This window comes from Fusarium poae, chromosome 2 (assembly GCF_019609905.1).
Source record: "Fusarium poae strain DAOMC 252244 chromosome 2, whole genome shotgun sequence".
Classification (NCBI taxonomy): domain Eukaryota; kingdom Fungi; phylum Ascomycota; class Sordariomycetes; order Hypocreales; family Nectriaceae; genus Fusarium; species Fusarium poae.
The window spans coordinates 8,892,657-8,908,848 of NC_058400.1; the positions used below are offsets into that span (position 1 = coordinate 8,892,657).

The 16,192-nt window shown below is 47.1% G+C and overlaps 5 protein-coding genes across 5 annotated transcripts; 2 read left to right on the forward strand and 3 right to left on the reverse strand.

The window, feature by feature from the left end:
• Window positions 1–979: 979 nt before the first annotated feature.
• Window positions 980–2,782, forward strand: FPOAC1_007030 (uncharacterized protein; the record flags this gene model as incomplete). The annotated part of the gene is made up of 1 exon (XM_044851500.1): window positions 980–2,782. The coding sequence occupies one exon, from the start codon at window positions 980–982 to the stop codon at window positions 2,780–2,782; it is 1,803 nt and encodes a 600-aa protein (XP_044710212.1).
• Window positions 2,783–3,166: 384 nt separating this feature from the next.
• On the reverse strand, window positions 3,167–6,916 carry FPOAC1_007031 (uncharacterized protein; the record flags this gene model as incomplete). Its single annotated transcript, XM_044851501.1, has 1 exon — window positions 3,167–6,916. The coding sequence occupies one exon, from the start codon at window positions 6,914–6,916 to the stop codon at window positions 3,167–3,169; it is 3,750 nt and encodes a 1,249-aa protein (XP_044710213.1).
• Window positions 6,917–7,556: 640 nt separating this feature from the next.
• On the reverse strand, window positions 7,557–8,835 carry FPOAC1_007032 (uncharacterized protein; the record flags this gene model as incomplete). Its single annotated transcript, XM_044851502.1, has 4 exons — window positions 7,557–7,952; window positions 8,005–8,213; window positions 8,267–8,405; window positions 8,464–8,835. 4 exons carry the CDS (start codon window positions 8,833–8,835, stop codon window positions 7,557–7,559), a joined length of 1,116 nt encoding a protein of 371 aa, XP_044710214.1.
• Window positions 8,836–11,992: 3,157 nt separating this feature from the next.
• FPOAC1_007033 (uncharacterized protein) lies at window positions 11,993–12,883 on the reverse strand (the record flags this gene model as incomplete). Its single annotated transcript, XM_044851503.1, has 1 exon — window positions 11,993–12,883. One exon carries the CDS (start codon window positions 12,881–12,883, stop codon window positions 11,993–11,995), a length of 891 nt encoding a protein of 296 aa, XP_044710215.1.
• A 1,892-nt stretch (window positions 12,884–14,775) lies between these two features.
• On the forward strand, window positions 14,776–15,403 carry FPOAC1_007034 (uncharacterized protein; the record flags this gene model as incomplete). The annotated part of the gene is made up of 2 exons (XM_044851504.1): window positions 14,776–15,253; window positions 15,306–15,403. The coding sequence occupies 2 exons, from the start codon at window positions 14,776–14,778 to the stop codon at window positions 15,401–15,403; spliced, it is 576 nt and encodes a 191-aa protein (XP_044710216.1).
• Window positions 15,404–16,192: the final 789 nt, after the last annotated feature.

Sequence of the window (16,192 nt, forward strand, 5' to 3'; positions counted from 1 at the left end):
CACAACGCGGCAGTTACCAAGAAAATGACTACATATCAACATAGTATTTCGCAACCTGACCACGTAGAGTGATTTCGATGCTGGTGATCTACTGCATACTTAGCTTGAACGACAAATCACCCCACAGGAGCGGGTAGTCTATGAGGTTCCTACGGGACGAACGTAGTTTTATTCCGGTCCCTACTTGCATGGCATTGAGACATTGTTGGGTAGGGATGAGTCAGTTCGAGACTAGAGATGAATTTTTTTCTTTTCTTTCATGACAACGCAGTCTATGTAAACAAACAGTATCTAGGACGACCCCCATCAAGTCTCAATAAACAGTATCGATTAGGTAGGCAGGTCAAGAGGTTACAGTTCGGCTAGTTAAACCTTGTCTACTCCGTATTAATCGTAGTTTGTAAGCGTCGCGGACTATGACGTCGCTCGTTTCAACCCCATGTTCAACGGGTATGTACTATGTATGTACTCACTGTCTTACAGTTCACCACTCTATCGGATTCAAGATATCCATAATACCATGTTCATCAAAACATGTCTCGCCACTTCTTCCTAACCAACACATTGCCAGCGAATATACTACCATGATGCGAAAAAAACAAAACCAGAGCCTGACTGCCAACTGTCACCCAAGTAAAACGCGCTAGACAGCGAACCGCCAGCTTCGTTGTCCACTAGTCTCGCTTAACAATCAATCTCCGCAAACGATTACGACTAGGATCTGTTTTTTTTCTCTCCCTGTCTCCCTCTCAAAGTCCGCCGCCCGGTTGATAATCAAATCAGCTTCTAGAATTGAATCTATGATGCCGAAATCGCGGTCAACGGAGCGTCGGTCGAGACTCACACCGACCCATCCGAAACCATGATATACCCTCGACTTTCTTCCTCTTCCTCCCTCTCTCTTTTCCCTCGCTTCTTCTTCTTCTTTTTCTTCATCTACAAAGCAACTCTGGCATAGAGTTGATTGGTAGCAGCGACAATGAATTCCCAAATATCATCTCCTCCTCCGAGGTTTCCTGATGTGAGGTCTCCTCCTCCAAGAGAGTTTGGTATAAGATCTCCTCCTCCGAGAGACGCTGGTATAAGGTCTCCTCCTCCGAGGTCTATCATGAGGACTCCTCCTCAGATGTCTGCCGGTTTGATGTCTCCTCCACCAAGATCTCCTCCTCCAAGGTCTGGTGTGATGTCTCCTCCGCCACCAAGATCTCCTCAACCACGAAGACCTTCGCAACTTCTTCACCATGGCTCATCCTCCGACCAACGTATCGGCCATCTCATCGCTTACGGCACACTCCCACCCGAACCCGATTCTGAACCACCAATCCTCCAAGAAATCATTCCCGAACCCGAACCTTCCAAGCCAACAAACCCGAGCTCCCGAGCCTTACCCCCAGATCTACTCCGCGGTCTCTTGATGCTTCTCATGGCCATGGACCACATGGGTCTTGCCCTCAACAGCTGGTCCCACGGCACCGGACGAGAGAGCGAGATGGACGGCGTACCAATTAAAGAATGGAACACAAACTTCGCCTACTTTATCCGCACGCTCACGCACCTCTGCGCGCCGGGCTTCACGCTGCTTTTGGGTGTGGGTGTAGTGTATCTTGGACGATCGCGCACGAAGCTAGGCTGGTCCAAGCTACGAATTGCGCAATATTTTGCCGTGCGCACGGGAGTTTTGATCTTGGCGAACTTTGCCATGGGAGTTGTTTTGACGCTGGGCAAGGTGTGGCTCATGAACGTCGTCTTGTTCTCACTCGCCATCGATTACTTCCTTGCGGGTATGCTCTGGTTGGCGATTGACTCAACGGAGCCTCTTCTTGCGAGCGCTATCACTCGTTTCTTCCCCGAGGAGGAATATGATGAGGAGAACGAACCGCTGCTGGAGAGTGCGGTCGTTATCAAGACAAGCCGTGCTGAGCGCATTTCATGGCATGCACATAATGCTCTTCTCGCTGTGCTTGCGCTGGTGACGATCTGGTGGAACATCTGGCTCTCTCCCACCCACGGCCATTGCGAGATCAAGGACCACGCACAGGTCCTCTCTTCCGACAACAGCGCCGGTCCCTCCGATGGCCCTGCTGTATCCCACGATCCCTGGTTCGGCTTCTGGTTCTGGACCACCATTACACCACGCGTCATGTCTGTCTTCCCACCCATGGCATGGGTATCCTTTGCCATCCTGGGATTGCTGTACGGCCGCATCGACGTCGCAAAGACATGGAACGCTCGAATCTCTTCTCTGTGCCATTCAGTCGCCGGTCTATTCTTCTTCCTCTTCTTTGTTCTCACGCGCGTCGCACACTTTGGCAACCTGTCCGAAGGATGTCTACAGACGCCCGCCCACGCCGCTCACCCCGAGCGCAACCAATATCTCGTCTCAGTGCAGTCCTTCTTTTACATAATGAAGTACCCACCTGATGTCGCATTCTGGGCTTTTACCTTGGCCATTAACTTTTTCCTGCTCGCCATCTTCAGAGGTATTCCCACAAGAGTGGCGAGCCGATTGACCATGCTGATTGACCTTGGACGAGCTGCACTTTTCTTTTACATTGTGCACATGTTCTTTGTCTTTGGCTTTGGTGCTTTTTTCGTGTATATGTTTGGATATGATACAGGAAGAAAGAAGCCCATGAACCCTGATGCTACGGATGGCATTGAGAATCCTTTTGCGTTTCTTGCCATTTGGGCGTTGGCCATGTTATTGTTGTGGCCTGTGGTTAGATGGTATGCCCGGTTCAAGGCTACAAAGACTGCTGACTCCCTCTGGAGACTCTTTTAAACAGCGCTTGCATGAGATTTTATTATGGGTTAAATGTTGAATGTTAAATGATAGATTGTATAAATGAATGAATGAAGATTGACAATCATATATACTGCCGTTAAAAGAGTGACAATTATTACATCCATCCCATGCCTACTTCTATAAGTGACCATCTCAAAATTCAGTATAAAAAAGCCCCTAATAAATCTGCTGCAAATCAGCAAATCAGGCCTGGGAATAAGTTGTAGCCCGTGCTGAGTAGAAGTTGTTGCTGCTAAGCAGAAGATGCCCAGTGCTAAGCGAGCCCGGGAAGAACTTAGGTATAGTGCTAGGCACCTATAAGCTGCCCGTAGGTAGTGCTGAGTAGAAGTCGTCCATTGCCGCTGAGTAGAAGCTGTAGTGCTAAGAGCGCCAAAACAACCAAGGCCTACCTTCACGATTCGATTCCCTCCTAGCACTAGAATCTCTTTCACGCCTAGTATTCGTATTCGACGGCCCTGCTTCATCTCCATCTCCATCTCCAACTTCCATCTCAACATCCCCCCTCCTCCCACGAGACCTTTCCCTCCGATGCGATCCCGTCTCATGAGACGAAACAATAACCGTCTTCATATTCTCCAAATTCTTCCCAAAATGCGGCAGATTATACAAATCCTGAATTAATTTCTTCACACCCTCTCTGGTGAGAAGCTTATCTGACGAGTCCCGAGGAGCCCGCATGTTTTGTTTGATCGTCTCGGTGAGTTCAAGATGCGCATCCAGATCTTGCTTGAGACCTTGCAGCTTTTTCACGTTTACTTCAACATTCATCCTTTTGTCTTTTGCCCGTTGGATCTTGTTTTCTTCAATGTTGATGAGTTCAATGTAGTAATTCTCAGTCCTGTCGTTGACGGCAGTGATGGCATGCTTTTTGAGATATGCCACGAATCGTACCATGGCTGTTCGTAGTTGATCACGTTCATCTTCGTATTCCTTCTGAAGCTCTTTGATCTTTCGTATTCCGTCTTGACGAATTGTTATGTCGTTTGTGTTGGCCTTGAGACGACGTTCGACTTCGGTGTCTTTGACTTGGACTTTGTGTTCCTTTAGTTCATAGAGGATATGTACGTGCTCTTGCCAATGGTGTCCGCAATGCTCATTGCTGCAAGTCATCTTGTCTTTTTTGAAAGCTCGACAGCTCGCAAGACCTGGGTGACCAACCGAGTCTTCAGTGACATTTGGTAGTTTGCAATCGTTATGACAGACCCATTTGTAATCTGCGACTACCTCGCCGTTGGGATTCGTCTTCAAGTCGCAACACTTTCTATTTTTACAAACCGTGCGTGGTTTATCCAGTTTATCGGCCCTCAGCTCAGTTCTTTGTAGATGAAGCTTTTTTCGCAACTTATCTCCTGTCAGTCGCTTGTCCTGGAGCTCTTTCACGTCCCTGTCGAGGCGTTCAATGTTATCCTTCATCGTTTGTGACACCTTGACCATGGGAACCATTAGTTGATCTATTGCTTGACGCACCCCATCCATGCTAATAGTCTGCCCGACATCGTGCGGTTTGAGACCATCAATATGTTCGAGAAACCTTAACACCTCGGCTCTCGACTTATCCCAACTCTCATGGCACGTTCGTTCATCATCTCTCTTGATTCCTCGATAGAGGGATGCCAGATAACGAAAACTCTCCGCATCAAACGAGTATGCTGTTTGACTACTAAGGACAAAATCGACATTGGCATGATCTTCCAGCTTGCGTTTGAGGATAGGAAGACAGCCGCCAGGACGATAACTAGAGTCCATGGTGTGCGTAAAGCCAAACACAATATTGGGGACTGCGTCGCGTTGAATAGTGGATAAAAGCTCTTCAAAACAGAATTGAAACGTCGCCGTCATCCGGGTTTCGTTGGTTTTGAGCAGGATCAATATGCCGTGAAGCTCCTCGTAGTCCCGCAGCCGGGCCATGATTCCTCTCAAGTTCTCCTTGTCCTGTTCAGGGCCTCGTGTGTCACCGATACCAGGAGTGTCAAACAGACGATATGCGGTGTTTCCGTATTTCATCGTGTAAACCGAAGTCTTTTGTGTCGCAGAATCTCCACCAGTGCCGTCTCGCTCATCATCCCGAGAGCCAACGCGGATGACTTGAGTTTCGTAATTTAATGAATCAGTAAGACTTGGTACAGTGATTGAGAAGCGGCAAGGAATCACGTATTCGAGCTTCCTTCTGGACTCCGCCTTTGCCTCGTCGAAGCTACTGAACTTGAGAAAGTTGTAAAAAGCATTGATAAATGTCGACTTCCCGACGCCGGTCTCACCCAGGACGAGGATGTTGCGATAGAGGGTTCGAGATGATCTTTTCAGAAATTTATCCAGTAGCCGTGAAGAAGGTCGATCGAAGTCGCGTCCATGACTCTCTCCATCACATCTGAACCTCCAATTTTCACAGAGGGCTCGTCCACAGTCGCAGTATATATAGTCATCCCCGGAACAGAACTCGATGAAGGAATCGCACTCGGTACATGTCCACTTGCAATCTCTCTGGCAGTCGCAACTCTTTCCCGGACAGGGCATCCTCACCAGACGTTGCTCTGTGAATCCGTGTGTAGTGGATACATCAAGAGCGTCTCGCGAGTAACGTGCGACACATTTTCTAGAACGCCTTTGGCGCGCTGGTCTAGATTTTGGCTCTTTCCGTTCTGAAGACGAGTAATCATGATCCTCATGTTGTGCCGACACCGTGTTCCTCTGCATTTCACTGAATCGAGCACAGTCCAGATGTTTGAGCTGTAACGGGGCGTCACAATCGACGATATAAACCTGGCAACGTCTCTGTGGATTCAACAAAAACTCCATAAAGGCATGGTGTTGCTGTTTCCACAAACTAGAACCCTTGAGCACAGCACTGTTGAACTCAAAGGTATACGGTGTAGGGCTGTCATGGGGTAAAGTGACATCCTTGAGAGACAGACCATTGAAGCCGATATATGTAGCGCCATGATTCACAGCGTCGGTGATGAAATCGATCCTGTCGTTTTGCTGTCCTGCGAGCGACGAAATCCTCTCGGGGGGATCGGTCTCGACTGTCGTGCATAAAGTGTGAAAATGATGAGCATCTTTGATACCGTTTCTGAAATCGAGTACCCTTCTTTTAAGTTCGACTTTGACGTTGTTTTGGGCACCTGAGATGCGCAGTATAGCATTGTTGACATCGTCAAGATGCTCTAAAGGGATATAATGCTTTCTTGCTTGGATGATCAATTTGTAGTCATCTAGTCTTTCTTTACATTCGTTGAATCGGTCAAAGATATTAAGGACTGGATCTATATCGGTGATCGGGACATGCGTCCGGATGGAATCGGGAATCGTAGTGGTTCCAAGCCTGTTGAGAAACTGCAAGGGAAGTAGTGTGTAGATGATCGGGTATCCTTTCTGTCCGGAAGCTGCCCGAATCTGTTTTGGACCTGTCTGAACGAATGTGCATAATAGAGCTAGGCTTTCCATGCAAATGCCATACTCTTTCTGTATATCGGTATAGAGCCTGAACTCATACTCGAGCGCCAGTCGTCTGTTGACCGTGTTGTCACTGAAGTCAAGTGAAGGGAGAGACGTGGCAATGTCATGTACCGTCCTTACATCGCGGGAAAAAATAGGATCCACGTTGGTCTTGTCTTGAGGATCTTTCAGTTCATACTTCATGGTGATGATGCTTTGAAGCCCATAGTTGACCGCAACGACGAAATGAGTACTGCGGACATCTGCAACACCGACCAATCCTTGGGCAAGAACATGCGAAACATCCGGATTGCTCAGTTCCACATATTCCCTGCAGGTGTTGTAAATATGGCGGACGTTTCCTTGCAGGATATTCTTTCCCGATGTGCCATCTTTGAGGAACATGCCAGATCCTTGAGGGACGATCAAGTCGCAAGTGACACTCGCAGCAAGGTTTGAATCGATGTCCATCAGATTAAATCTGTCCTTATGGGTCGCTCCCACAGATGAAACGATATTATGTTGCTGCGATATCTCACATGGCAATCTTGAGATGATACCTTCGGGAGCGGAGTGAGGCAGAATTGAAGCTGGAAGAAACTGGTCGCGCTTTGCGTCGTATAAAGTTCCGATGGCGACCTCTTGACCAAGGGCCGGTCTGTGCATCTCTGCCATCTTGAATTACGATTAACTCGACTCTGACTGAATATGGGACAGGATGAGATGAGGTATGGCATGCAAGTTTAAAGAGTAACGTAGATGAGATACCTCCATTCGGGGAATTGTTTGCAGTTGCAGGTACGCGGGGAGACGAGTCGGTCTTGTCATATTAATTGACGGGGGACCGCCTCTTGCCTGATGGGCAGTCATTGTGTATCGCGAAGTGGCAGAGTCGTAGAACCTTGTACGTCACGATTCCAACAAGATGCGTGACCAATGTTGTGAGTGTCTCCTTTGTTCCACTGCAATGTTTGTTTGTCACCCAAAACTCGCCTTATGAGACATGTTTGCGAGATCGGAAAGCCTTTGACTGGATGAAAGGAAGTCGCACAACATGAGAAACGTTGAGGACAGCGATGAATGTCCGTAAAGGGTACGATGAGGCTGCGTACATGTTTATCGCACACGCTCGCAGACATACTCGATGAGCGACATGGAGCTTGTAGAGGGATGAGCGGGGGGTTCAGTGACATCAAATTTAATTAGACTCTTGAGCGTTAAAATACGAGGACATTGAGCAATGGAAAAACCCTCTGATTTAGGTTATTCTATTCTAGTTCTATAATTATTATACTGCAGTCTTCAGTTTCTATAATCATGCTCTCCGGTGAGACTCTTCAACGGTAAACTCGACGTCCTTGGTGATACCACCCGTCTTGGAAGGAATGATTTCATCCGAACTTCCTTCCCCTCCGCCATGGATGTAAACGTTGATCTCACCATGGTCGTTATCGTTGGTGGTCCTGAGATCAGATCGAGCACTACGACTCCTCCAACCGGAACCTTGACCATCGCCGAGCATGATGCTTCCTGGTTCGGGACCGCCATTATACTTTGAGCTGACGACGTTGGATGATAGGAGAGAGCCAAAGATTGGTCTAAGCTTCTGTCGCATCCAGCCCCAGGTGCTTGGTAGATTCGACGTTACGACGGCGACGAAGGATTCTCGGACAGCCCACGAAGCCGCTTCTTGGGGACCTGTGACGGTGTTCTGTGACATTGTCAGTATGAGAAATCTACTGTGTAAACTTGGTAGCACATACCTGGAGAATGAGTACACATCGCAAGATTCCAGCAACCATGACGAAGATGGCGCCTGAGAATAGGACTACCAATCCGTACCTCTTGACCTTGGGGATCTTGGCGCCCCATAGCATGGGAATCGGAATTGCTAGTAGATAGATATCGGTAAGGATGTTGAGGACGACAATGATGAAGATGTACAGCTTCGATAGTGCGGGCTGACAAAGGTCTAGTGGGTTAATTAGCAAAGTAGTTTAAAGCTGGCAACATTGTCCAACATACTACCTGGGTTGGGGTTGATTTGCCAAAGGTGGTTGAAAGGTCGACAACTGAAAAGGACACAGCAGATAATGACAAAGTATGTCAAGCCGATAAGTCCAAAGCCAATGTAGATTCGCACCTTGTAACCCTGGAGGCCAGCCTGTGAAGGGGTCAGTGTCAAAGCTCTCGTTTGATAGACCCATCAGAATAGAACATACCGTGAGCCGAAAATAAAAGGCGCACATGGCCGTCTTGATGAGCCAAAGCACTGAGCAGTATACAATCCACCCGCAGATCTGGATCTTGGATCCACCAACTCTCATATTATATTCTTCACTGCCCGGCGATAGGGCCTCCCTCTCATCATCCGTCATGCCGCTGTTGGTCAAGCCGCGGAACTTTGCGCCAACTGTGTAAGCAAGGGCCGTCTCGATCGTATACGGGACGATGACGAGCAGCATGAGGTAATCATCAACCTCCAAGTTTCGAAGCCCGACTTGACGTACTCGCGCATATGTTCGAAGAAAGATGACGAGGATGCTAATCGCCAGCAAGATGAACGCCTCGGCGACGAAGGAGTCGGCGCTCATAACGACGGCTACAAACACAAGCAAGGAGAAACGAAGAAACAAGAGAGAAAAGAATCGGAAATATGGGACTAGATACAAGGCCAAGGGTATAGAGCCCTTTATAAGAAACCTAATAAAGATAAATGTAAGGGGTTACGCCGTATTAGTGCCAACTTTATGAACCTAGGTCTCTTGATGAAACTCGATCGTGGGATAGCCCTGTCATTCAGGCGGGAATATACCTTTTATGTCTGGAAACTGCAGCATCTCCGTTGAAGTAACAATGGAGAAATAACTAGTAATAAAGTTGTCGCAATACTGCAGGCCGGTAATTGGCAAGGTCGTCTATCGTAGTGCACGCTAAAAGCTTACAGTAAAGACACTAATACTAGGCGAGTCATTCCCGCTGTGTAGGATCCCTCAAAGGTTACATCAATAGTCATCTCTTGCTAGAATTGTAATTTGTGTAGTATCTTGACTTGGATGAATCAGTCATGGCGGATGATTCTCACCTTGGTTACCTCATGGGGGAGAGGACGGCACGAAGAACAGAACCGTGCGTCAAATATCCAGGCTTGATCCAGTCCAGCTGCCTTGTTAGTTAATGATAAGGAACTCTAATTCTACATGTTATCTAATCTTCAACGCATCCTGACCAAGGATGTGAGACATAAAAGACTGCAATGCAACTCAAGGCATGGCTTTTGCTCCAAGACGTAGATGACGCGATACATACAAGCCTTGGCCATTAGTCATTACCCTGGGAGAAAAAGCCTCTCAAGCCTCTGCCGTGCCTACCTTGCCCTTCTTCCCTGCTCTGAACCTTTTTCGAGTTGCATTGCTTTTCGGGTCAGGCCCGCCCCGTATATACATACTCCTAACTCCAGGTTCAGGGGCAAGCATGTGATGGAGCGCGGTTCATGTGCATCACAATACGGAGTCCGGGTCAAGACTTCGCTTGAGGGATTACCATGTCACTCAATACACAAGGGGTACCTTGCCCTGGAGAAAGCGTTACTGGGACCATAACAACAGATCTTGTCTAGATGTTACGCAGCCTGATCGATAGTGACAGAGACGGTTTATCTTGTGTTTGTTTAGAAAGAATGGTAAAAAATTTACGCCCACATCCCGCAGACTCCAAACTTCCGAATCAAAGCGGCGACAAAGGGTCCTTGTCTCCCCTGATATGTAGCTTCCTTACAAACCCTATTTCTACAGGGCTCGGAATGTAGTTAAAAAAAGCAATGGTCTACCAACGGGGAGACAAGGGTAGCTAGCCGTATTAACCAATAGCTTTTTGTGAATGAAACCCCTGTTACTGATCTACCGTGTTAGCGCCGTTGTACATAATCTGGTTTGCGGAAGTTCCTGTCCAGATACCGGAACTCCAAGACTATAGGTAATATACAATGGCCGACAAAGATATTAATCTCCTTTGAGTCAATATTTGAAGAAGCTTACACATGTCAAGGTAAAACTAACGGCTTGTAGCTTGGTTGTTTCTTTAGGGAGCAATGGTCTGTGTGGCATTTGATGTACACTATGTCTAACTTGTGCCCTACGAGGCGGCCAAACTAACAGATGACACGATGAAGAAGCCTCAATTTCGACGCCAAAACGTTTACCCGCCGAATGCGCTCGACCCCCCGATTTACACAATTGATCAACCTCACGCTGCATAATATCACACCACGCGCCCAGATGAACACCGCAACCTGGGAGATGGGATGGTAGCAGGGACTCAAGGTTGTAGAGCTGGTAAAGACTCTGATCCAACATCCAAGAGACCCAGGAGACCTTGATCAAGATCACTGGTACTCGAGTTGTGGTGATCAGTTCGGTCTTCTGTGCAAGCATAACCCGAGTGCTGGAGAGCAAAAGGCGGACGAGACACCCACCACCTTCGCAAGGATCTCCAATGATCAAGCAAGAACCGAAACGAGATAACCCGCTGAGCAATTGGATAAAACGAGTACGAGCTATCGCGGATCGAACAAGATACAAGACAGTCACGATGTACAGCATGTGGGCTATCCCCAGGACCACCCAGCACTGAACCATCAATCAAGCCGCCAGACAATACGATCAACTTGGACCGATTCAACCGTATGTCCGAGCTTGGTATACTTACGGTAGACTCGGAGATATAGGAGAAAGACAACAAAAAAATGATCCACCGACAATTCTTCAGCTGCTGTTTGCTATTTGGCTTTGCATCCATCTAGGATTATGTACATATTGAGATCCTTGTTCACAATCATGACGGCGCGAATACCTGCCAATTTCGTTTAGCGTTTTCTGCTTCGCTTTGGATCTCTTTGGTGTATGTATGCTTCCCCCAAATAGAACCATGTGTGCCGTTTTGGATGGCGTTATCATGGTCATTCATACAAGTCCTTGTTGCAAAGTGGCTCAAGATTCTGCGTGTTCCACGATTGGAATATTGACTGCATTTGTTTGGTTGAGTATACCCATTTCCTTTGGACAGGCGATTTATCTGGAAGAATTGTTGGTACCTATGATGTGGTCGTGCAACGGGGTCTAAGCGCTTGAGTTTTCTTGACACTGCATTACATAATGGAGGTAGCTGCTCAAGTGCCGTGGTTCGCTGCTGGAACACTTTTGAAGCGTCATTGGAGATGACGGTGAGCTGTTCTTATTTATTCCTACATTGCCTGCCGTCAACCTCATGTTGCGACGGAGGTTCTGGACGATGTATGTGGTCTGTGATTAATCCAACACCTAGAGACCCATCTACATCAATCTAGCCAGAGCTCAACTCTAACAATAAGCTAGTCACCGAGCATCCATGCTAAGCGTCGATCAGGGCCAATTGACTGTTGGACAGGACTCGTCAATTTAGTGACAACCGACACCAACCCAGAAGCGGCGCAAGAACGCTACACGTTCGTGTAAAAGGACCATTCACCATCATACCAAATGCGGCACATATGTTGCCTTCACGACGAGACTTGGAAACTGAGAGTTGCCAATTGCATTCTTCAACAAAAGTAAATTTTCTAGGTACTATGAGCCGATTATTGACAGCCCAAGAGCCTGTCCTAACCATTCCATGCCAATGATTCAAAGAAAGTGAAGCTAAATTCAGTCTAAATACAATTGATCGATATAGGAAATAATGAGAGTTTTTCAGTCAGATGGTAGGAGACAAGCTCTAAGAGTGCTTGGAAACGTGCTTCTTGTGAGCCTCGGTCTTGGCCTGGTTCTTGCTCGTGGTGGTTGGCTTGGAGTGTTCAACCTTGGTGGAAGCATCGTCGCTGCCAGAGTGCTTCTTCTTGCTGGCAGAAGGAGTGGCGGTAGTCTTGTGGTGATGTTCCTTGTGTGTCTTGGAAGCAGAGTCATCATCGTCAGAGCCCTTCTTCTTCTCAGCCTTCTTGGCGTCCTTGGCGGCCTTCTTGGCTGCCTTGTCGTCGGACTTGGTGGAGCCAGTGGCCTTGGGCTTGTCCTCAGACTTGCTCTTGGTAGGAGAGGGAGTAGCCTTGGTGGCTGAATCATCATCACCAGTGTGCTTCTGCTTCTTGCCATTCTGCTTCTTGGTGCTGGGAGCCTTGAACTTGCGCTCCTTGGTAGCAGGAGCGTCATCATCAGCCGCAGCAGCAGGCTCATCATCGTCAGCAGCGTCGTCGTTGCCGGAGCTCTCCTCCTTCTTGATGGTACCGATCTTGGCATGAGGAGCAGCAAAGGTAGTGAACATGACTCCATCATCACCGCTGTCATCATCCTGAGATCCCTTGGGGACATCGTAGGTATCGTCATCATCCTCATCGACAGCACGCTTGCTGGCTGAACCACCCTTGACAGCTACAAAGCCAGGCACAGTGTCCTTGCCCTTGTTGTTGCCGGACTGGTTGGGGGAGAACTTGATGGCTGAGCCAGCAGCATGCTTGTTGGGCGCGGGGGCAAATTTGTTGTTGGTGTTGCTGTCCTCCTTGTTGCTGGTAGTGCCTGGACGAAGGGCGTAGTTGGACTTGGGAGGAATAAACTGGGGAAAGGCATAAACCTCAGCGCCGAGGATGGCAACTGTGAGAGCGAAAACAGCCTTCATTTTTTGGGAGTTTTGTTGGTTTGTTTATGAAGTTGAAATTGTTGCAGGGAGTGTGAGTTTGGTGTCTAGAGTAATGAAACGAAGAATGAATGTGTTGCTTGTCTGGAATCTCAACTCAATGAGGCGAGCAGGTATGCCATCTTATACAGAAAAGCCGCCCGCAGCAAACTACTCTGTTCCATCGTGGGAATTAACTAGTTCGTCATGATGGATGTTGTTTGTTTCCGCGTAAAGCTTATTGCAAATGCAGGAACGCTGATCAGGGTCGGGACCTTGCATGAATGCTGCCGCAAAGGACTAGCCTGAAGTTTGTCAGATACTTAAATTCCGCCCCAGACAGAAATATTTCCTACTTTGGTAGAGCTTCCATACCGAGTTATGTATGTGGCGTTGGCTAGTCCCTGGGTCCTGACATTTTCACTTTCGCGATTCAGGGTTGAGCCAAATTGGTGAGTGACCATCTTAACTTGTTGCGAATATGGTGATGTATTTTGGATTCATTAAGTTTGGAAGCGCCTCGATCCTCCCGATGGGTGGATAACAGTTTGTGGTCTTGATCTGGTCGGGCCTTTGGGACTGGAATGTAGGTCCGAAACATTGTCGGACAGTTAGTTATTGGGGATGAGTGGTGATTTGTAAGTGAACTACAGGGTATTTTTCTAGAGATGAGTTTGACTCTGGGGTAATTGTAGGGAAGCTTCAATTTGCGCTTTGCTGAAGGACAATTGCTCAAACAAACGGGATGAAACAAAGACTCAATCCATGGCCGTTCAATTGAAACGGATGTGATGCAATGGCAAGATAGTAGGAGGCCGGCTCTTCAAGTTTGCGTATTCTCGGATGTATTTGTTGGTGATACCTTTTGGGCTTGTAGCTGCGCCATTCCACTCTTCACCGCCACTACTCGTATTTTCAAGCTGTACAATAAACCCAAGATTGATAAAAGTAATAACCATGCTTTAACTGATGCCTTTCACCGTATTATGCCTTGCGACCAGTGCTTTGACCTGAAGGATGCATTGTTTGCTCGACTATGGCCTCGATACAGGCCAGCAGTGAGGCGTATTTGTAAAAAATGGCCAACAACGAGATATCAGCGCTTATACGTCAAGTTTGATTCACCATCATGAATTGTCACTGTAACTGATACTGGGAATATGCAGGAGGCCTTCCAGTTACGGAAGGCCACAGGGGGCAGTGTCCCAAAAGTGCGGATGCGATGTTTTTTCTGTTAGGTTGACGCCGATGTCAGAATGACTATATGGTGTAAATGCATAATTATCCTAATTAGGACTAGCCTGCTGACTAATTAAAGAATATGCATTTAAACAGAAGATCTCTATAGCGCATTTAGCAGCTATAGCACTATTAATTATAGCGCACTCAGCGCTATTAATTATAGCGCACTTAGCACTATTAATTACAGCGCATTCAGCAGCTATAGCACTATCAATTATAGCGCATTCAGCGCTATTAATTACAGTGCACTTAGCACTATTAATTACAGTGCACTTAGCATTATTAATTATAGCGCATTCAGCAGCTATAGCACTATTAATTATAGCGCACTTAGCACTATTAATTATAGCGTATTTAGCAGCTATAGCATTATTAATTACAGCGTATTTAGCAGCTATAGCGCTATTAATTATAGACCTTATAGTGGGTATATTCTTTAAACGGGTCTGTACGGGAGGTGTGATTGCATTGATTTTTGCCGTCACGTGACTCATGACGCACTTTTGGGACACTGCCCCCTGTGGCCTTCCGTACCAGTCATCATTCATCATAAAAGGTGACTGTCTCGCAGCCCCGCTCTTGAACAATCACCCTCTCCTTCATCTTCTCAAGCATCGACAGTTTGAAGGAAGATAAACAAAGGAAAAATAAAAATGAATCCGATTACTTCCATCTTGGCCTGCCTCACAGGCAAAAACTCTTCATCTAAAGCCCCTCCAATTCGCGAGATGAAGACCAACGAAAAGACCCTCATCACTTCTCAACCCATCCCGTACTCCGACGATGCAGCTGATCAATTCGTCGATATCCTCAGCACCCACGAAGGCACCAAAGAAGAACTCCATCATCGTCTGAAGCAAGTTATTTCGACTAATGGCTGGACCGAAAGCCTCGCCGAGGCAATTGAGCACAAGATCGAGAAGCTCATCCAAGACGGCGCAAAGTTAGCAAAGCCCATGGCCGAAGCAGTCAAAAAAGCCACAGAAATAGCTTGGCAATTTGCGAAAGAACATCCTGTCTACGCCGCTCTCATTGCAGCTGGGACCATCATTGCTATTGCTGTTTTGGTAGAGTTTGATCTTGTCTGGGTGCTGAGAGCGTTGGGTTTTGATCCAGTTGGGCCTCGACTTGGTAAGTCATCAAGTGCTTTAAGTCAAAGAGTATAATAACTGATTCTGTACAGGGAGCTTTGCGGCGCGATGGATGAGTAAGATCGGGCAAGTACCCAAAGGGTCGATTTACTCTTACCTTCAGAGATTGGGGATGAAGATTGCAAAGTGACAATTATTTTGCAAATTGTGATGAATTAGGAGATGTCAAGTCGATTCAGCAGAAGCAGTGCATTAATTCCTTTGTTTATCTAAATTGATCCCATCTTTATTGTGTTGGTCTTAGTCTCAATCATGGTTCAATTGACTCATCAAGCTTAAAGAGACTCTGACATGTAATCGGGAAATACCTGCTAGCTCTGTGATTATCCCCGGAAACAAGACATTGATGGGGGTGTTCCTCAAAGTCTAATTGTACGAAAAAAGCAGCTCATCACGGAAGATAGGGCTCTTAGAGCAACCTTATTTCTACACAGCACAAAAGCACTGCGAGACCTGCTGTGTAACACACTCTTCCTTCCTTCGACAAACATACCAGGCCTCTACGCTGGAGGTCAGCATTCTTGCAGAATATAAAACCACTGCTATGCAACCTATTTATCCTTCCTTCAACACAAAGGCACGCAAAAAGACCAGGCTATTAGTTAACTTACCCAGGGTCTAGGCAAATTGACTGACACCCTGGTCTTTTTGTGTGTCTTTGTGTTGAAGGAAGGATAAGTGGGTTGTATAGCAGTGTTTTTATATTGTGTGAGAATAAGGTTACTAATAGCCTTGTATTTTGTGATGGACTTGGAGGAACACCTATATCAATCAATCAAGTACCTACTCTAAATACTCATTCGGACAATTGGTCCGAGGATCGGCGACTTGGACAAGGATGGAACCCATTATCACGACATTTGCAATTACCCCGCCATTCAAAGTCCCCTCCCCCACGTTGAAGAGACCAATATTCGGA